This window comes from Thalassophryne amazonica, chromosome 21 (assembly GCF_902500255.1).
Source record: "Thalassophryne amazonica chromosome 21, fThaAma1.1, whole genome shotgun sequence".
NCBI lineage: Eukaryota > Metazoa > Chordata > Actinopteri > Batrachoidiformes > Batrachoididae > Thalassophryne > Thalassophryne amazonica.
This window is the reverse complement of record NC_047123.1, coordinates 6,027,200-6,048,349: the sequence shown is the minus strand read 5'-3', so window position 1 is coordinate 6,048,349 and position 21,150 is coordinate 6,027,200. Positions and strand designations below refer to the sequence as shown.

Here is a 21,150-nt window from a genome sequence, read left to right as displayed (position 1 = left end):
TAACAGCACAGGCTGTGGTGTGTACATGTGCTACACTGAGGTCCTGTCCGTTGTTAAACTCCCTCTCAGGGAAACGCTGTGTTACAAAGTGAGTACCACATAAAGAAAAAAAAGGTTCAACTTAACTCCAGTCACTTCAGGACTGGGGGCTTAAAAAAACTTGATTGGGTGATCAATTCAGTTAATTTATATAACACTCAATCGAAACAGTGGTACGGTCTCACCTTACCCACGTCTGAGCAAACAAATTAGGAACAGTGGCGAAGACAAACATCCTCATCCTTTCATATCCCGAACTTGCATAACTTCCATATCGTAATATAAAGAGGACTGAATTGTTCTTGTGATCTGATGTCATAAAAATGTGTAAATCTGTTTTGTAGTCAATGTCTGTAATCTGAGAAACGGTAACAGACGGACAGAGACCGTTTGGTATTGACTCTGATTTGTTTCTGCGAGTTGTTGAAGGTCTGAAAGGTCTCAGAATGCCGATAAAAGCAGCTCTTAAAATTTCAGCTGGAGAGGCTTTGAAACATACTGAAGCTACTTTGTGCAGCGTTTTTAATAACACACAAGCACGTAGGCGAGAGTTTGTCCCTGGAGGAAGAAAAGGAGGTGAAAGGTTTTAGCGCCTGGAACAATGGTGGCTCTGATTTTCTCTCTCAGCTCGTGCTGACGGTGGGTCTGCTGGCCGTGGTCGTCTATCTCTACACTGTGGTGGCCTTCAACTTCTTCAGGAAGTTCTACAATAAGAGCGAAGACGAAGACGAGCCGGACATGAAATGCGACGACATGATGACGGTACGTTTGGCTGCACATTCCCTTCATTTCATGTTTATAACTTAATTTCTCAGAGAATACGGCTCCAAAAATGAAACAATACATCAGTACTTTCATAATTCTTTATTTATGTAGAACAATCAGCTCATTTGACATTTAATTTCCAAGATATTCACTTTAAGGTTACATGTCAGAAAATGTGGGCATGAATGCACATTTTCTGACATCTTTCACGGAGGCAAAAATTTTCAAATATGTTGAATTTTTTTTTTTTTTTTTCTTGACATTGATGCCAGAGATCTGATACTTTCGTTAGCCTCCTGGAGACCAGACGTCTTTACAGGAAACTGTTTCAGTATCTCGTCTAGTTAGATTGAAATCGCTTTCCTTTGGCTTAAAAATACGGTCGCGTTTCAGTGGTGACCTCTAATTTGACATTTGACCCTGACGTGACCTGCGTTGAGATGACAATCCACTGAGTTTATCCAACAAGTCTGACTGAAATTGCTTTTTGAAGATATGGCATGAGTTAAAGCAATAAATTTTCATCAGACTGAAATTTTTTCCTGGCAAAAATCATTTCCAACAATTCCCTAAAATGTGATGTAGTGGGGCCACACACTTTTTTCCTCAGTAAGTACAGTATACAGATCTATTCTAAATAGCCTCTAAGGAGAGAGAGAAAAAGCATAAAAAGAATGCAAAACCTGAACATAAAAGGGTGGTGGGGGGGTAGTCTTGATTCTGGGGGTGCTCCCCCAGGACATTTTTAAAAGAGCAAGTCTAATTTTGTATATTCTGTTGAATTTTAATGGGTATGAAGCCCTCTGAAACAAACGTCACTTCAAACTGTGAAGTAAAAACACAGTATTGATTATGGGGGGTGTGGGGGCTGCTCTTTGAAAGAGCAAGTCTAATTTTGCACACGCACTGAGAAACTTGAAACTGGCTTATTCACATTTAATCAGTAAAATGTTCTCATTCGTAAAACAAACGTAGCGTACAAATAATGTCCTCCGTTATGCGAGATGTGACTCGTTCCTTCAAATGCGCGTGGTGTTATCGGTGTCACATCAGCTCACCGAAAAGCTCAACTTATGCCCCTCGTGTAAAAAGTAAAGAAAAAAACATACCATTCATGTGTGGTTTTTGTGGAACTTCACTGATTAAGCACTTTTCTTCCAACTGACTCGTTCTCTGCTGCTGCCACAGTCTGTTAGCGGCTGGGCATCAGTCCTCCAGGCTGCAGGTCCGACTGATTAAAAACCTCTCTCTCTCTCCCTCTCCGCTGGACTCGCTACTGCTCCTCTTTCGGCTCGGTTCCGAATGACCGTGCCATGGCAATTATAAAACGATGACATCACGCCGACTTAGTGGATTAGTTTTAATCAGATTCACCATCAGCAAAACACAACAGTAAAAAGAGTCACCTGCTCCACTTGGGGAGTGTCTGCCAGTGTTCCCACGAAGAAAGGGAGGAGGACGACTGTGGCTCATGGCAAGCAGGAAACGGAGCAGAGAGGAGTGAAAATTCACACAGTCGCTTCCTCCGTGGTACGGCGCCATCCACGCTGACATTGCTGCTGCTTTGATTAGTGCAGAATGGGGTGTTGCTTTGACAGAGTATCATATTTCGGCCCCAAAACACACATGACACCACATGCACACGCATATGTGTGGTTAAATTTTTAACCCATGAGATACAGCCACAGACAAACGTATGTTGCTGTTTTAGCTGCTTAGTGTTTTGTTTTTTTTAAACAATCAAACTAAATATGGACCGATTTAAAATCTTTTTAGTGCCGAATGAAAATATGAACCTAAAACAATCTTTGCATAAAGCTTCACTGCGTCAAGCTGAAACTGTGGGAGTGTGGGCCCCAAATTGGGCAACCCTGCTCTAAACCAGACTCTGCTTCACGATCTTCACTTTTCGATACAGCGGCACAATTTCCGTGAACGACACTCGGTATGGTGACGTCTGATCTCGCTGCGTTAATAAACTAAAAGTAGCTCACAGCTGCACCTGGAAGTGAATGTCTGAGATATTATTTTGTTGCACATTTCAGTATTATGTTAGTATTTTTTGCAGTTATGCTCTCATTGTTATTGGCCTAAACAACATGTGACCTTTAACTGGAATAAGCAGGTTTAGAAAATGGATGGAAGGACAGCATGAGTGGATCATAATCAGAGAAATGATGAATCTGGAGCGCTGCGCGGCGACAGCTTCTCTGGCAGAAACAGTTCAGCAGATTTTGTTTGTGAATGATTATGGGGATACACCAGCTGGCAACATTCCCAACGCTCCTTTTGGAGCTTGGCTCCCTGAGGACGGCTTCTGTAAACTTTGAGCATGAGGTGGAGAGCTTCAGCAAACAGGAGACGGCACGATGACGCCAGAGCGCAGCAGCAGGTTCGAGTCTGCTGGAGCCGGCGGCTGAAGATCTGCTCCGTGTTGGGGGAAAAAAAACTGAGCAAAACGTGCGACGCAGCATTCTGCGGCGATCTTTATCAGCACGACTTTCTTACATACACTCAACAAAAATATAAACGCAACACTTTTGGTTTTGCTCCCATTTTGTATGAGATGAACCCAAAGATCTAAAACTTTTTCCACATACACAATATCACCATTTCCCTCAAATATTGTTCACAAACCAGTCTAAATCTGTGATAGTGAGCACTTCTCCTTTGCTGAGATAATCCATCCCACCTCACAGGTGTGCCATATCAAGATGCTGATTAGACACCATGATTAGTGCACAGGTGTGCCTTAGACTGCCCACAATAAAAGGCCACTCTGAAAGGTGCAGTTTTATCACACAGCACAATGCCACAGATGTCGCAAGATTTGAGGGAGCGTGCAATTGGCATGCTGACAGCAGGAATGTCAACCAGAACTGTTGCTCGTGTATTGAATGTTCATTTCTCTACCATAAGCCGTCTCCAAAGGCGTTTCAGAGAATTTGGCAGTACATCCAACCAGCCTCACAACCGCAAAGATCTCTGATCGCTTGCAGCTAACAAATGTATCAATGTGCTAACAATGTATGACCACATGATGTCAAGCGGAGACTTTCCCATTTTAATGGGAAAGTGTGTCCATACTTTTTATTGGTAGTGTGTGTGTATTGTATAAAAATCACAATGATTCCTAACATTTTATTATCAAACTCTTATAACAAAGATGTAATTCAGGCTTGATGTCTTGCAGATTAAAATGAACTTTATTATAAATAACAACCATACATCATGGCTGTCTTGCCTCATGTAGCTAATGTGACCAAGGGGTGATGGGGTCCCAGCCATGCCTGGCAGCAATATAAACAATGCTTCTGCTGGATAAGCCAAATGATATCCAAATTGTTTTTTTCTGCATTGCTTATTCTGTAGAATAAAACTTTTCATACTGGCAAAAATAACAGATGCTGATATGTTTGTGAAAGGCTCATCGATATATCGATTGGGTTTTGCTTTGTTTTTATATATTTTATGATATTGCAAAAGCTGAGCTGTTGTGAACAAACAAAACATTTCAATTTCTTAAAGTGAACAAATCAGATTTCACATGTCGTCACATGATAGTGATGCCTCAGACAGATTTCTTCTTCTGGTTACCACAGAAACAAAACAGTCTGACATAACACTGAAGTGCTTACAGCAGCTGTGAATGTTTGTGTTGATGCAGTGTTACATGTTCCACATGTACGTGGGTGTGAGAGCCGGAGGAGGAATCGGAGACGAGTTGGAGGACCCGGCTGGAGACCCTTATGAGCTGTACCGCATCCTCTTTGACATCACCTTCTTCTTCTTCGTCATCGTCATCCTGTTAGCCATCATTCAGGGTACGACGCCTTGACCTAATCTCATTGGTATAAAAAGAAAAGCTGCCGTGCATAAAATTGTGACTGTCTGACCTCCTTCAGGTTTGATCATCGATGCCTTTGGGGAGCTGAGAGACCAGCAGGAGCAGGTGAAGGAGGACATGGAGGTGAGACGTGACGGTGTCAGATGTGCAGCTTTTTTTGTTCTCATTTTGTATCGAGCAGCACAGACGAGGCAACAAACACATCCTGAAAAACAAAGAAAACAAAACAGATTTTTCATCCACACTCATGTCAGAGCGCCGCCGTGCAGGTTATGGTGCTTGGTGATGGTCATGAGACGAGTTCTCTTCATTCAACTTCCCCCATCTGCCTCGGGGGTTGAACTCATGACTTTCCAGTCACAAGCTCTTTTCTCTTTCTTTCAGACCAAGTGCTTCATCTGTGGTATTGGGAACGACTACTTTGATCGCACGCCTCACGGGTTTGAAACTCACACCTTACAAGAGCACAACCTGGCAAACTACCTGTGAGTGGGACGATAAAAACAAACCAAAAATAATCACAATAATCCTGCTGATGGTTTTGCTTTGGATTTTTCTGTATTTTTAGGTTCTTCCTGATGTACCTGATTAACAAGGATGAGACAGAACACACGGGTCAGGTACGTGACTGTGGTACGTTGGAACAGTGAAGGATGCACAGTAACCCGCTTGTTGACTCTTTCTTCCAGTCGGCTTCACTTATGCAACATCTAGTGGGTTGAAATGTTGCACAAGTGCTCCTTAGCAGGAGGAAGCAGCAACAAGTGGGCTGTGGGACTCTTTTTGAGAACTTGTTGCCCTGCACCTGTGAATCCAGTTATTTTTATTTGGTGCACATACATGGTTTGTCAAAATCAGCAAACGCAGGCCTTGATGACGACAAAGAATTTAAGAGCAGTGTCAGAATGAGCTACCTGAGGTTCTCTGAGTCCAGGGGTCAGCTTTGGAAGCACAGACTTGTGCAATACCCCCACGTCGTGGAATTGCACAGAGTCCCATATAGATGCCAGAGACACCAACCCAGGTCTCACAAACTTACAAAATGACAGGGAGCACCATCACCCTGAAGACTTGGACGTCAGGTCGCAGCATCACCAAACAATGTCCAATCGCCTCATGACTCCAGAAAGTCATCTGAAATGGTTGTTGCTTTCAAAGACTGAGCTCCCACATAATAGACCGTCTGATGGCCAAGTCCAGGAGCTCACTGAAAGCCTGGATCTTTGTGTTGCTCCAGGACCATCACACACCTAGACACACTGACGCCTCACTCAGCTTCTTGAGTGCTGTACTCAGGGAATGCACCAATCTCAAAAAGATCACGACAGCATCTCCATAATCAAGGTTGGCAAGCCTTTCCTCACTGACAGAGGAAGGTAAAACCACTGGACTCAACGACCACACCAACCCTAAGTCTGTGCAAACGCTGAACAGTGTCAGAACCAGACCACATCCCTGAGGAACACCGGAGGTCAATGGGCAGGTCAGACCTCTGCATTGGACTTCCAGTATCTGTGTATAAGTCTATTATGATGTCCAGAACCGTATGGGGAAACCCAAACATTTTTCAGACTGTGGGCCAGCTTGGTTGGTCATGACCACCCGGAGTAGCAAAACTTTTGATATGGCAGTACGGTAGCCATAAATATTAATGAAGGATACATACTGAGTGCTAACTTTAGCAACCATTGAGCAGTTGTGTCCAAAGTATTCCAGGAAAGGCCAAGAGGGGACAGATTTTCTTTGCAGCCACTGACTCCAGCAGGTGATTTCACTGATGATCACTTTGAGCAGATGGGATGAGTTCATCAGTGAAAAATCACCTTCTGGACTCAGTAGCTACAAAGAAAGCCTGCCCTCCCTTGGCCTTTTCTGGAATACTATGGACACCACTGTCCTAGATGGTGGTAGTGTCACACCCACTTCCAGGGATTTGGTCCAATGCCAGTCATCCTCATCAAATGCTTCAGGAAAGACTGTAAAGAAGTTGTGTTCAAGGACTGAAGTCCTCTCAAACATTTCTGTTCCCCAACTCACATTACTGTATTTTTCCACCTGCAGGAGTCGTACGTGTGGAAGATGTACCAGGAGAGATGCTGGGACTTCTTCCCTACTGGAGACTGCTTCCGGAAGCAATATGAGGACCAGTTGGGCTAAACAGGCCACACTGCCCTAAACATCCCTATCGGAAAGAGACACTGGAACCGCCTTCACTCTAACGTTAGAACTGGGAAAAAAGAGTAAAAAAAACAAAACAAAATTATCAGTTACTGCTGAAATCATTCGCCCACTGAAAGAACCTTTAATCAGCTTCAGCGCTGTTCTGTTTTCGCATTGTAAATTAAAGAACTTTTTTTTGTACTCCTGATTGGATAAAAATAATTTGAATGACATCACCCGGAGTTTGAATGACATCATCAACTGGGGCTCAATTAGTTAAAAAAAATTTTTTTTTGAATGAAATACCAAAGCTTTAAACTGACTGATTGGTGTCTTTGGTTTGTGCATCCAAATCCTCTACCTTGTTGCTTTACAGCAGATATGAAGCACTTTTTACTGCTTAAAATGTGTTGCACAATTTTCTCGTGTAGATATTTGACATGTGAGGGGGCGGAGCATGACGGGGGAACGTTCTGCAGATAAACGGACGAGTGCTGTCGTTAATCCTGGAAATGAGAGAAGACCAGATTTGATTCTCGTAGCTTGTTTAGTGCGCGCCAATGTGCCTTCTGAGGAAACTATGCAAGAATCCCGCCCAGCCAAGCAATTTTTGGTCAAGCAAGTTTTGTGGGTTTTACATAAAAAAATAAATAAATAAAAAAAACAAAACAACCCTTGTTGTATAAAGTCGAGCTCATCCATGTTTAAATGCTTGGTTTTGTTTGGACACTGTGGTGTCTCAGCCACCTGCACGTCTGTCAACAGTACAACAAACCGCTTCACTGCTCCATATTTGTATGTAGTCGCTTTTTTGGGGGGGGCTTTTTTGATTTTTTTTTTGAGGAGGAGGAGGAGGAAAAGAATAAAGTAAGTGGTGCAAAACCAACGATGTCTGCAGGCTGTTGTTTCAACCTCCACATTCTGAGCGGGAACACAGACTTCTCTCTGTGCAACCTGAACATTCTGAAACGTGTGTCGTCTCGACACCTCCAAACTCACTGCACCACTCAGGCTACAACAAAAAAAATCAATCAATCAATCATGCATTTCCTCCAAAATGTAGCTTTTTTCCCCTCTTTATTTTAATGCTCATGATCAATTATTGTGCCAAGTATATTTTCAGAATTTGGACAGAGTGACAGGTCTCTTCACAACTAATGATCCTGAGAAACTTCCATGTGCTACATAAAAATGATGGTGGCCATCCCAGGGTGGCAGCTCTAACTGAGTAGGTATCAATGAAGGATGACACAAGGGTCAACATTTAAAATATTCCAATCATATGGAGAAGTTTCATCAAAAGGTTTAGTTTGGACTACTTAAGATGGGGTAAACGTACATTTTCTACAGGGGTAAAAAGTGATGCAAATTATTAGTTGTGCTAATACAATTAATAAATAGAATACTTTTGAATTCTTGGTCTCAAAAATAATGGTCAAAGTCAACGCCAATTGGCGTCTATGACATATTACCCTGAAACATGTCACACTATTTCTTTTGCATCACTTTATACAAAAAGACATTTTTACCCTCTGACTCAATAGCTTTCACTCAGTTTAAATTGTACCTTTTTTGGAATCTTTATGACCAGAAAATTAAGCTGGTATACACTTTTCACTATGACTAGAGCATTTTTAAATGCTTAGCTGCCAGCCTGAAATAGCCACAGTGAACTGAGACTTAAGCAGTAGCAAAAACCTTCTTGGCCTGTGGACTCAGTACAGATTAATCCACATTTTTCACCAACTCAAAGAAAGTGATTGATGTTCCTAATAATGAACATTCTTCATGAAGTCTTACAAAAAAAAAGCCACATATGCTGTTTGGAGCTTTGGACGCTGAGCTGTCCGTGGTGCTGATCACTTCAATATGAACAGCACCAGGGCTTCAAGGTGAAGAATAAATTTGTGCAGCTTCTATTTGTGTCTCCTTCAGAATAAATTACACTTCACGTTACGCAAGGTTAATTTACAATTTCATAAGTTATCAAGAGTTTTTTCATCAATTTCTCAGGATTAATCCACGATAAGTAGTTTGTTAAAAACAAAATCCTCAGACAGCAGTTGGACATTATAGTCCATGGGCCAGGCAGGTTCTTGGTACCACTTAATAGAACTAAACAGCACTTAAAATCCAGCATCAGTATATCGTGGCCTACACCAAATTTAAAAAAGCTCCAATCATACTGAAAATATACCACATTATTTGTCTGATCATAAAGATTCCAAAAAAGTGGAGTACAGAGAACTGAATGATATGGATTCTCATAGAATTTTTTTTTTTGTTAAATTGTCCAAACTCCCTTCAGCAAAATGACCATAGTTAAAGTAGAGCAACTATAATTCAGAATAAATCTGATGCAGACTGAGATTTATTTGAAATTCAGATCCTGTTTCACCTTCATTCCTCTGGTCTTGATGGACTGCGGCGGGTCAGGAGATCATACTGTCCAACCAGTCCTCCAGATCCTCCTCCGTCACTTGCTGTCTGACCAGAGGAGGCGCTACAGTTTCAACTACCTCCTCAGTCTTATCCTCTGTGGTGACATCCTCAGACTCCACTGAAGAAACAAACAAAATTCAGATTTCCTGTCTTAACTATGAAGCCAGAGTGTTAGCGAGATATGTTAAGCCTAAAGCCAAGACGTTCATGGCCATGAATGATGCTCCATCACCATGACAACCTTAAGTTCACAGCTGTTAGAGTATCAGCTTAAATTTCATCTGAAGTGAATTCAAATGGATTCACTCTTTAAGCAATATTTAAAATTATTCACATCTGAAATAAGAATTTAATGTATACAAAACAAGGTTTTCTATCAAAATACAAACAAAATGAGCACATTTCTGAAAACTGACCTCATTATGATGGAAACGCATGGTGATCCATTAATTTTTTCTGAATGTCTCCATAAGTAACAATTTTTCAGCCAAGGGAACATGTGACGTGATAAACACTTGAGCTGAAAAGTGCAAATCCACCACACTGCTCGGACCATCGAGTCAATTAGCTTTTTATCTCACTTTCCAATATGTCATATTATAAATCTGTAATGGGGTGACAAAGGCTGAATGATGTTTAATGTAAAAATAAATAAATAAATCATGTACTAAAAATGATGATTAATTTGTTGGTATTCAGGTACCCAGTTTACCTTTAGATGCAGGAAAAAGGCTGGAGATTTTTAAAAAATTTTCTGGGGTTGGGGGGCATGCCTTTGGCACACAAAACCCCACCACCTATATCTGGATGTGCACCTGTGTGAGATGGGATTTTGTTTTTGTTTTTTTGTATTTGCATTTCAAATACACAATAAAATGAATTTTAAAAAAAAATCAGTCTTTTGGTATTTATTACAGATAACATTCATTCTATAAAACTAAATTCACTTCTCGTTTTTACAGTCTTATTACAGAGATTAGAGCATGCCATAGGTATTAAAGGCACTGCACTGCGGTGGCTTGATTCATATTTATCTAATAGATTACAATTTGTTCATGTAAATGGGGAATCTTCTTCACAGACTAAGGTTAATTATGGAGTTCCACAAGGTTCTGTGCTAGGACCAATTTTATTCACTTTATACATGCTTCCCTTAGGCAGTATTATTAGATGGCATTGCTTAAATTTTCATTGTTACGCAGATGATACCCAGCTTTATCTATCCATGAAGCCAGAGGACACACACCAATTAGCTAAACTGCAGGATTCTCTTACAGACATAAAGACATGGATGACCTCTAATTTCCTGCTTTTAAATTCAGATAAAACTGAAGTTATTGTACTTGGCCCCACAAATCTTAGAAACATGGTGTCTAACCAGATCCTTACTCTGGATGCCATTACCCTGACCTCTAGTAATACTGTGAGAAATCTTGGAGTCATTTTTGATCAGGATATGTCATTCAATGCGCATATTAAACAAATATGTAGGACTGCTTTTTTGCATTTACGCAATATCTCTAAAATTAGAAAGGTCTTGTCTCAGAGTGATGCTGAAAAACTAATTCATGCATTTATTTCCTCTAGGCTGGACTATTGTAATTCATTATTACCAGGTTGTCCTAAAAGTTCCCTGAAAAGCCTCCAGTTCCTGGTTCTCTCCCTCAGCCCCAACCAGTCCCAGCAGAAGACTGCCCCTCCCTGAGCCTGGTTCTGCTGGAGGTTTCTTCCTGTTAAAAGGGAGTTTTTCCTTCCCACTGTCGCCAAGTGCTTGCTCACAGGGGGTCGTTTTGACCGTTGGGGTTTTACGTAATTATTGTATGGCCTTGCCTTACAATATAAAGTGCCTTGGGGCAACTGTTTGTTGTGATTTGGCGCTATATAAATAAAATTGATTGAATTGATTGACTTCTGGGCAAAGAACTAAAGCATCACTTTCACTCAATTGTGCGGGGGGGCAAAATAAATATATTAGGAATTTACAGTTACACCACCAACAGCAAATTCAAAAATAATAACTACACATGTAACTTTTACATTACCACCCAGAAATCAGTCCCAGCAGAAGACTGCCCCTCCCTGAGCCTGGTTCTGCTGGAGGTTTCTTCCTGTTAAAAGGGAGTTTTTCCTTCCCACTGTTGCCAAGTGCGTGCTCACAGGGGGTCGTTTTGACCGTTGGGGTTTTTCCGTAATTATTGTGTGGCCTTGCCTTACAATATAAGGCGCCTTGGGGCAACTGTTTGTTGTGATTTGGCGCTATATAAATAAAATTGATTTGATTTTGATTTTTGAAATCAAGCTCATAATTACTGTCGTGGTACCAACTAACTGAATGGACTTTAGGATTTCTTGAGACGGCTCACACAAATAAAGCCTGACTGTGCTGAACCCACTTCATCAACACTTTAAATCCTAAACTCAGCATTACTCAACAGTTTTAATTCATAATTTCCCTGAAGTCGATTTACACTGAATTTACTCACATTTCACTGGAAGCAGATTTTCATCTTCGGTTTGGACAAACTGGTTTTCTGAGACGGGTTTCTGCAAACTGAGCAACTGATCCAGTTCCTCGTCGACATCCTGAAGCCCCACATCCAAGCCTGGTGCTGGGTTTGTTGCCACGGCAACTCTTCTGGCATCAAGTTCTTTCAATGTTGCGGTGGGTGGAGCATGGACAGCTAATTTGTGCGTGTCCTGTTTTGGTGCAACGTTCATAGCGGGAAGATCTATCGGTGTGGAAACCTGAAACATCAAGATGACAACAAGGCCACAGAGATATTTAAAGTAATTGGATACAGTGAGACGGCACATTTGATTGGGCAGACAGAAGGGGCAGGATTATTGACACTTCTGACGTTGTGGAAAATTCAGTTGTGCAGAAAGTCAAATTCTGACAAATCAGAAACCAGCTTCAGCTGATTTCAAATGTCAAACATTTGCACAGAACTTCATCCCTCCCAGTAGCAGCCACTGCTGCCTCCCTCTGGTCCAGTGTGGAATTACAGAACAGCCACCGACATCATGCATGAACTGCATCTATTAAAGAATTAACCAACTGAACTGTCATAACTAACAACTGACAAATGCAGAGTTAACCTAAAACGAGTGTCGTTTTTCCCACTTTCATTCTAATGTCTCACGATCTCTTGTGATGCATTTACTGTCATTACATAAATCCCATACATTACGTTGATGAATGATATTTTGCAGGGTTGTATATTTTGTTTAGGAAGGTACAATTATGTGCATAGCACTGCCTCTTAGAGATGGAGAGGTGTATTTACTTAGAGAAAATTTGACTGATTTATTTATTTTTTATGATGATAACTACATCTGTAAGTCATGGTTCTTGTATGTGAGACCAAAAATAAAATTACAATGGATTTGGGCCAAACTTGCCTGAATTACTGAGGATCACCTAAGAACAAAGTGATATGATGTTGAGAAAAATCTGTCACCCCCACCCCCCCCCCAAAAAAAAACAAATCAAGGTCACATGTCAAGGTCAAACCTTTGGGCCAGTCCTCAGAGGGGAATATTTAGAAAGGCTATTTCAAGGAATTGATTAAAGGCTCACCTCTGCTTACTATTAAACATGAAATCATACTTTTCCATTAGTCACATAATGAAAAGGTTCAATTTAAGTTTATATCGTTACTACATACAGTAGTCTTCAGAATAATAATAGTGCTATGTGACTAAAAAGATTAGTCCAGATTTTGTTACATGGGAAACAAGGTACCAGTAGATTCAGGAGATTCTCACAAATCCAACAAGACCAAGCATTCATGATATGCACACTCTTAAGGCTATGAAATTGGGCTATTAGTAAAAAAAAAGTAGAAAAGAGGGTGTTCACAATAATAGTAGCATCTGCTGTTGACGCTACAAACTCAAAACTATTATGTTCAAACTGCTTTTTTAGCAATCCTGTGAATCACTAAACTAGGATTTACACTCAACAAAAATATAAACGCAACACTTTTGGTTTTGCTCCCATTTTGTATGAGATGAACTCAAAGATCTAAAACCTTTTCCACATACACAATATCACCGTTTCCCTCAAATATTGTTCACAAACCAGTCTAAATCCGTGATAGTGAGCACTTCTCCTTTGCTGAGATAATTAATTCCACCTCGCAGGTGTGCCATACCAAGATGCTGATTAGACACCATGATTAGTGCACAGGTGTGCCTTAGACTGCCCACAATAAAAGGCCACTCTGAAAGGTGCAGTTTTGTTTTATTGGGGGGGGGATACCAGTCAGTATCTGGTGTGACCACCATTTGCCTCATGCAGTGCCAGGTTGTCAATTGTGGCCTGTGGAATGTTGGTCCACTCCTCTTCAATGGCTGTGCGAAGTTGCTGGATATTGGCAGGAACTGGTACACGCTGTCGTATACGCCGGTCCAGAGCATCCCAAACATGCTCAATAGGTGACATGTCCGGTGAGTATGCCGGCCATGCAAGAACTGGGACATTTTCAGCTTCCAAGATTGTGCACAGATCCTTGCAACATGGGGCTGTGCATTATCCTGCTGCAACATGAGGTGATGTTCTTGGATGTATGGCACAACAATGGGCCTCAGAATCTCGTCACGGTATCTCTGTGCATTCAAAATGCCATCAATAAAATGCACCTGTGTTCTTCGTCCATAACAGACGCCTGCCCATACCATAACCCCACCGCCACCATGGGCCACTCGATCCACAACACTGACATCAGAAAACCGCTCACCCACACGACGCCACACACGCTGTCTGCCATCTGCCCCGAACAGTGTGAACCAGGATTCATCCGTGAAGAGAACACCTCTCCAACGTGCCAAACGCCAGTGAATGTGAGCATTTGCCCACTCAAGTCGGTTACGATGATGAACTGGAGTCAGGTCGAGACCCCGATGAAGACGACGAGCATGCAGATGAGCTTCCCTGAGACGGTTTCTGACAGTTTGTGCAGAAATTCTTTGGTTATGCAAACCGATTGTTTCAGCAGCTGTCCGAGTGGCTGATCTCAGACGATCTTGGAGGTGAACATGCTGGATGTGGAGGTCCTGGGCTGGTGTGGTTACACGTGCTCTGTGGTTGTGAGGCTGGTTGGATGTACTGCCAAATTCTCTGAAACGCCTTTGGAGGCGGCTTATGGTAGAGAAATGAACATTCAATACACGAGCAACAGCTCTGGTTGACATTCCTGCTGTCAGCATGCCAATTGCACGCTCCCTCAAATCTTGCGACATCTGTGGCATTGTGCTGTGTGATAAAACTGCACCTTTCAGAGTGGCCTTTTATTGTGGACAGTCTAGGGCACACCTGTGCACTAATCATGGTGTCTAATCAGCATCTTGATATGGCACACCTGTGAGGTGGGATGGATTATCTCAGCAAAGGAGAAGTGCTCACTATCACAGATTTAGACTGGTTTGTGAACAATATTTGAGGGAAATGGTGATATTGTGTATGTGGAAAAAGTTTTAGATCTTTGGTTCATCTCATACAAAATGGGAGCAAAACCAAAAGTGTTGCGTTTATATTTTTGTTGAGTGTAGTTGTATAACCACAGTTTTTCATGATTTCTTCACATCTGCGAGGCATTAATTGTGTTGGTTTGGAACCAAGATTTTGCTGGTTTACTAGTGTGCTTGGGGTCACTGTCTTGTTGAAACACCCATTTCAAGGGCATGTCCTCTTCAGCATAAGGCAACATGACCTCTTCAAGTATTTTGACATATCCAAACTGATCCATGATACCTGGTATGCGATATATAGGCCCAACACCATAGTAGGAGAAACATGCCCATATCATGATGCTTGCACCACCATGCTTCACTGTCTTCACTGTGAACTGTGGCTTGAATTCAGAGTTTGGGGGTCGTCTCACAAACTGTCTGCGGCCCTTGGACCCAAAAAGAACAATTTTACTCTCATCAGTCCACAAAATATTCCTCCATTTCTCTTTAGATCAGTTGATGTGTTCTTTGGCAAATTGTAACCTCTTTTGCACATCTTTGCGGGGGATTCTTGCAAATAAATGAGCTTCACACAGGCGTCTTCTAACTGTCACAGCACTTACAGGTAACTCCAGACTGTCTTTGATCATCCTGGAGCTGATCAGTGGGTGAGCCTTTGCCATTCTGGCTATTCTTCTATCCATTTTGATGGTTGTTTTCCGTTTTCTTCCACGCGTCTCTGGTTTTTTTGTCCATTTTAAAGCACTGGAGATCATTGTAGATGAACAACATATAATTTTTTGCACCTGCGTATAAGTTTTCGCCTCTCCAATCAACTTTTTAATCAAACTACACTGTTCTTCTGAACAATGTCTTGAACGTCCCATTTTCCTCAGGCTTTCAAAGAGAAAAGCATGTTCAACAGGTGCTGGCTTCATCCTTAAATAGGGGACACCTGATTCACACCTGTTTGTTCCACAAAACTGACGAACTCACTGACTGAATGCCACACTACCATTATTCTGAACACTACTATATGTTGCAATTGTGTATTTCAGCAGAAACACTGAACACAGCGGAAAGAACAAGTCTGAGACACAAAATACTATAAATAAAACAAAGTATGCATTTTGAAAATGGATATTTGAATACTTAGAATTTGATATTTTTAAGATAAACTCTTTGTGGTTGTGTACATTTGTAGTATGAAGTGCATTGTTTACTGTAATTTGTTCTGATGTAACTCAGAAGACCCAGACCTGCTGACACAGCCTACCTGGACCAGCTCGGGCTCCAGGTCCAGTCTCTGGTGGAGGGGGAGGTGTCGAAGGCACTTCGTGAGCTCCACCAGGTCCAGAAACACAGCCGACATCTGACGGGCAACGACAGAACACAGAAAGTGGGTTTTAGTTCTGAGAGGCGTCGCTGATGACAACACTGTCCCTCAGATCCAAAACCAGCCGTCTGATTTGGACTTTGGACTTTCTGAACCCGTTCAGAATAAACACCCAAAAACAATCAAGTGTGACAAAAACAGGAACTGACAAAACAGACGTTTCTCACTTTATGTTTAATCGTTCATCTCCCTTTGCCTTCATTTTATGAATCAGTCAAACTGAACGTGTCAGAATGCTTCTGACAGAAGCTGGATTTACCTGACTGGCTTCAAACGAGTCCGTGTCCCAGTCCTTCTCGTCTGACAAACGGAACTGAGTGAAAGAATCACCTGTGGATGAGACACACAGTGAGACACATCACCGCCGTGCCGCCGTCACTTCATTACAATTTTTTTTAATATATAAATTGTGTCTTAGAGCTTCTGAAAGATGAACGAGTGAAACATCTGAAATGATCAATGAATCTTAGTTTGTGTGGAAACTGACAGCGAGAGATCTGAAACGGAGCCGGAGCAGGTAACTCCAGACTGTCTTTGATCATCCTGGAGCTGATCAATGGGTGAGCCTTTGCCATTCTGGTTATTCTTCTATCCATTTTGATGGTTGTTTTCCGTTTTCTTCCACGCGTCTCTGGTTTTTTGTCCATTTTAAAGCATTGGAGATCATTGTAGATGAACAGCCTATATTTTTTGCACCTGCGTATAAGTTTTCCCCTCTCCAATCAACTTTTTAATCAAACTACGCTGTTCTTCTGAACAATGTCTTGAACGTCCCATTTTCCTCAGGCTTTCAAAGAGAAAAGCATGTTCAACAGGTGCTGGCTTCATCCTTAAATAGGGGACACAAAATTCCATAAAACTGACGAACTCACTGACTGAATGCCACACTACTATTATTGTGAACACCCCCTTTTCTACCTTTTTTTTTTTTTTACTAATAGCCCAATTTCATAGCCTTAAGAGTGTGCATATCATGAATGCTTGGTCTTGTTGGATTTGTGAGAATCTACTGAATCTACTGGTACCTTGTTTCCCATGTAACAATAAGAAATATACTCAAAATCTGGACTAATCTTTTTAGTCACATAGCACTACTATTATTCTGAAGACTACTGTACCTCTCAAAAATGAGTGGATCACGTTTAAATTTTGACCCTGTGAACTCCTATCTGGATGGTCACCATACACCTTTGTGTTGGTAACAACTTACTGATTTTAAGTGTTGTTTAGTCCCCTTAAGTGGTACCAAAAGTGGCCCTTGAACTAAGAGCACAAACACAAAGGCCGACCTTTAGATGTTGCTGTGCAGCTCCTCCTGATCCAAATGTAAGCTGGCACTAATTAAATGAACCGACAAACACGTTTCTTTGTTTAAAAATAAAATCTAATGAATAACATCCTTTAATTGGACTTGGGGGCCGAGTGTGTGTATAACGCAGTTGATGTGATTAGTGTGTGTTTATGCTACGATGGCGGTCGGCCCGTCACACACAGATGTGGCCGCTCAGCTGGAGACCCCACAGCAGACACGCCGCCAGTCACAGACGTGCACTTTTTATCTTTGTTCACAGTGTTTCAGGTGTCTTCTTTCACACTCGGTGCCATCTGCAGTTGTTCTTAATTGCTTTGCTGTACAACAAGTTGACAGGGTCAGAAAGGACAGGCTGTGGGAGGCCGTTTAGTCTCCGCGGACCAAAGCTGTCAAACAGCCACAGCAAAAGATGATTTATGAATGCAAGCGTTACCAAGGTCGCCAAGCCAGAGACGCAGACGGATAAGAGAATGGGAATGTCAGCTTGGTGTGACGGCGGAGCGGGATCAGCCCTCGTGTCCGTCATCCATCAGACAAACCCTCAGTGGGACACGTTTTAAAGCTGGATTTGCTGGACAGGAAATCGAAATGCAACTCGCCAAACCTGATTCACGTGACGGCCGTTATCTTAAGATGATCAAACATCGTTTGCTAGCAATATTCTGAGCGGCTTTCCTGAGTGACAACATCAGCATGGATCTAATCCTCACAGCTGATTGGACGTTTAACTCCAACAGTCAACTGTAAAGTGTCGGAATACAATCACACATTTAGCATTAGCTGCAAAGCAAATTAGGTGACCAATAAACTAAAAAAAAAAAAAAAAAATCATTCCCAAACACAAACATGAGATGTGATCATCAGAACTACTCAGAAATGTTAGAAGTCTGTAGTATTTCATGGTTTTCCAAGATTAAGTTTTTCTTACTGTGAGTTCTGTAAGAAGTGGAGGCAGAAACACTGAATGGAGTTCCTCAGGAATGTGTTCTGGGTCCTACACTATTCAATGTAACATTTGACATTGAACTTAGGTGCTTTTCTTGGTGTGAAAAGGTTGACCACCCTGATTGCAGCACTTAAAAATGTGAGTGAGGAATCGCAGTGTCTGGATTTGTGATTTTCCTGGATCAAGACGAAGATCCAGGCTTTCAATGGCTTCCTGGATCTAGCTATCAGAAGCGTATCTATATGTGGTGAAATCTTGTGTATATCTTTACTTATCTCGGCAGTGACATTCAAGTCTGGGTCCTCAGCCTTTGAGATCAAGAGACACTTAAGTCATGAGGTCGCTGGACAGCGGTGTTTAGCAATGCTGATACCATTGCAGAAGAACAACTGTCCAGGTCTTTAGGGTAGTGGTGCTTTCTGTCTTACTGTATGGTTGTCAGACTTTGAGCTCGGTTTCTTACCAATGGAATGATCCTGTGTTACATAGGGAAATGCAGATGAGGAGTATCGCTTGCATTGTGAGGAAGCATTAGTGTCGATGTTTTGGCCATGTGGTATGTTTATCTGTGCATTGTCCAGCATGCAGGTGCCTCAGTGCTGAAGACCCCAGCAGCTGGAGATGTCCAATGCTCATGATTCAACTGGCTGCTTGTTAACACAAATAATTAATCAGCCAATCACTTGGCAGCAACTCACTGCATTTAGGCATCTCAACTTGGTGAAGATGACTTGCTGAGTTCAAAGTGAGCATCAAAATGGGGAAGAAAGAGAATTTAAGTGACTTTGAATGTGGCGTGGTTGTGGGTGCCAGACGGGCTGGTCTGAGTGTTTCAGAAACTGCTGATCTACTGGGATTTTCACTCACAACCATCTCTAGGGTTTATATAGAATTGTCTGAAAAAGAGAAGATATCCAGTGAATGTCAGCTGTGTGGATAAAAACGCCTTGTTGATGTCAGAGGTCAGAGTAGAATGGACAGACTGGTTGAATGGGCGACTGCATGATGCCATCATGTCAATATGGACCAAAATCTCTGAGGAATGTTTCCAACACCTTGTTGAATTTATACCATGAAGAACTAAGGCAGCTCTGAAGGCAAAAGGTGGTCCAACCCAGTAGTAACGAGGTGTATCTAATAAAGTGACCGGTGAGGGTATCTACTGACATATACGTATACATAAAAATGGCAAACATTCCTAATATTATGAAACCCTATGAAATGAACCGTAATTTAGCCTCTTAAAAAAAAAATTAAGAAAGCTATAAATTTAACCAACAATCAACCAATCAGACTGGCAGAAACTGTGTCCAATCATTCAGGATTTGCATAAAAGAGACTTGTCTATTTTTGTCCTGCTACGTTGGTGGCATAGCAACCATTTGTCTCTTGTTGCTGTAAAACACCCACTCTGACTGAAAATGAATAGGAGCTCATTGCTTTGCCTCTGTCTCCATAGCTCATGTGACTAAGGGGTGATGAGGATCCCTACCGTGCTTTGTAAACAATGCTGCCAGTGCACCCTCTGCTGAACAAACTGTGTAATGACACCATTTCCAACAGCCAGTGCTTTTCTACATTGTTTATTCAGTAAAACAAAAACTTTCATATCAGCAAAAATAAGGCCAACACCAAGACCTGATTTCCAAATTCTGTCATTTGAGTTTTTGTCATCAAATGCAGGAAAAATACTATAAGACTTGATTACTGTTGTCTCCACTGTGGTGGTAATGGAACTGTTGAGGTGTTCAGTGAACCACAGGCTCAAGCCATCTGCACTGGTGTTCACAAACCTAAACTCAACATCCCGTGTTAGTGAGCAAATCTGCACCCAGCGGAAATGTGGAGCACAGCGTGGCTGTCTCTCTACTCCACATTGTTTCCGGCTCTTGCTCCTCTGTTTAATGTCGTACCTGACTCTAATCCTCACCATCTTTGTTCTCTTTCAGTCTCAAACACACAGACACCACCCCCCCCCCCCCCCCCCCCCCCCCAACCTACTCACCTCAGGCTTCGATGTCATCATGAACCCTTGCGCACGGAAATACCAACCCAGATATTTTGGATACACTGAGACAACCATGGCAACAGATGCCAAGAAGAATAAAAGAAACCTCCTACAAACCTCCACAACAGAGCGCAAAAAACCCCAAAACAGATTAAAGGAGCGAGAACGTGACTGTTCGCTGATGCCTTCACTTCTGTAAACGAACTGAATGATTTATCACCACTAAAAGCTCCAGATCTCACTGCAGAACTCAAATCTAACAATACTACCAACAGTGAGGACTGATCGCCGTCTTACCACAGAACATCATCACACTACAGAGCCACCTCGGTTCTTGTATGGCAACCACCCAGGTAGAGAACTGGTCCATCCTCACCTCTGTAAAAATAATCATGTATCTGCCACAGACAGGTGAAATGTGGGCGTCTCCTTGACCTTCTCCAGCCGCTGAGGCACCTGCATGCTGGAGAAATGCACCACATGCCCAAAATGCTGCAGCTAAGATGTTGACAACTGACTTTCACATTGGAATAAATAAATAACTGCAATTTAAAGTGGCTACTGTGGCCTGTTTTCCAATCTATGACTCCTTGGTCCACCTGTGGCTAAAGGTTATTCTGTGGCCACCAAATATACAGCGTAGGTGGCCCCCTTTGGTCAACATGCCTTTACAAATGCAGCATTACTTTACAGTTCCACAAACACCTCAGTCCTTCACAGCTTTTAGTGCAAAATCCTACAACATAGTACAGTAACAAGTACTGCACTCGCTGCAGGCTAG

General features: G+C 42.0%; 2 protein-coding genes across 3 annotated transcripts in view; one reads left to right on the top strand and one right to left on the bottom strand.

Annotated features, from left to right (window-relative positions):
* Nucleotides 1-7,659, top strand: part of LOC117502832 (ryanodine receptor 3-like) — a 175,561-nt gene extending 167,902 nt beyond the window's left edge. Inside the window, 6 exon segments of the mRNA XM_034161947.1 lie at nucleotides 667-801; nucleotides 4,472-4,628; nucleotides 4,710-4,774; nucleotides 5,036-5,136; nucleotides 5,220-5,271; nucleotides 6,713-7,659. Of these exon segments, the coding sequence (XP_034017838.1) occupies nucleotides 667-801; nucleotides 4,472-4,628; nucleotides 4,710-4,774; nucleotides 5,036-5,136; nucleotides 5,220-5,271; nucleotides 6,713-6,808 (606 nt within the window). The 3' untranslated portion in view covers nucleotides 6,809-7,659.
* Nucleotides 644-21,150, bottom strand: part of aven (apoptosis, caspase activation inhibitor) — a 62,345-nt gene continuing 41,838 nt past the window's right edge. Inside the window, exons 3-7 of one of the 2 annotated variants that reach the window (XM_034161949.1) lie at nucleotides 16,363-16,433; nucleotides 15,984-16,079; nucleotides 11,737-11,998; nucleotides 9,210-9,371; nucleotides 644-743 (exon numbers count right to left, since the gene is read on the bottom strand). In XM_034161949.1, coding sequence (XP_034017840.1) covers nucleotides 9,244-9,371; nucleotides 11,737-11,998; nucleotides 15,984-16,079; nucleotides 16,363-16,433 — 557 coding nt within the window. In that variant the 3' untranslated portion in view covers nucleotides 644-743; nucleotides 9,210-9,243. Of the gene's footprint in view, nucleotides 744-4,803; nucleotides 4,857-9,209; nucleotides 9,372-11,736; nucleotides 11,999-15,983; nucleotides 16,080-16,362; nucleotides 16,434-21,150 lie in introns of those variants that run through there. The other variant, XM_034161948.1, reaches the window with a different exon arrangement.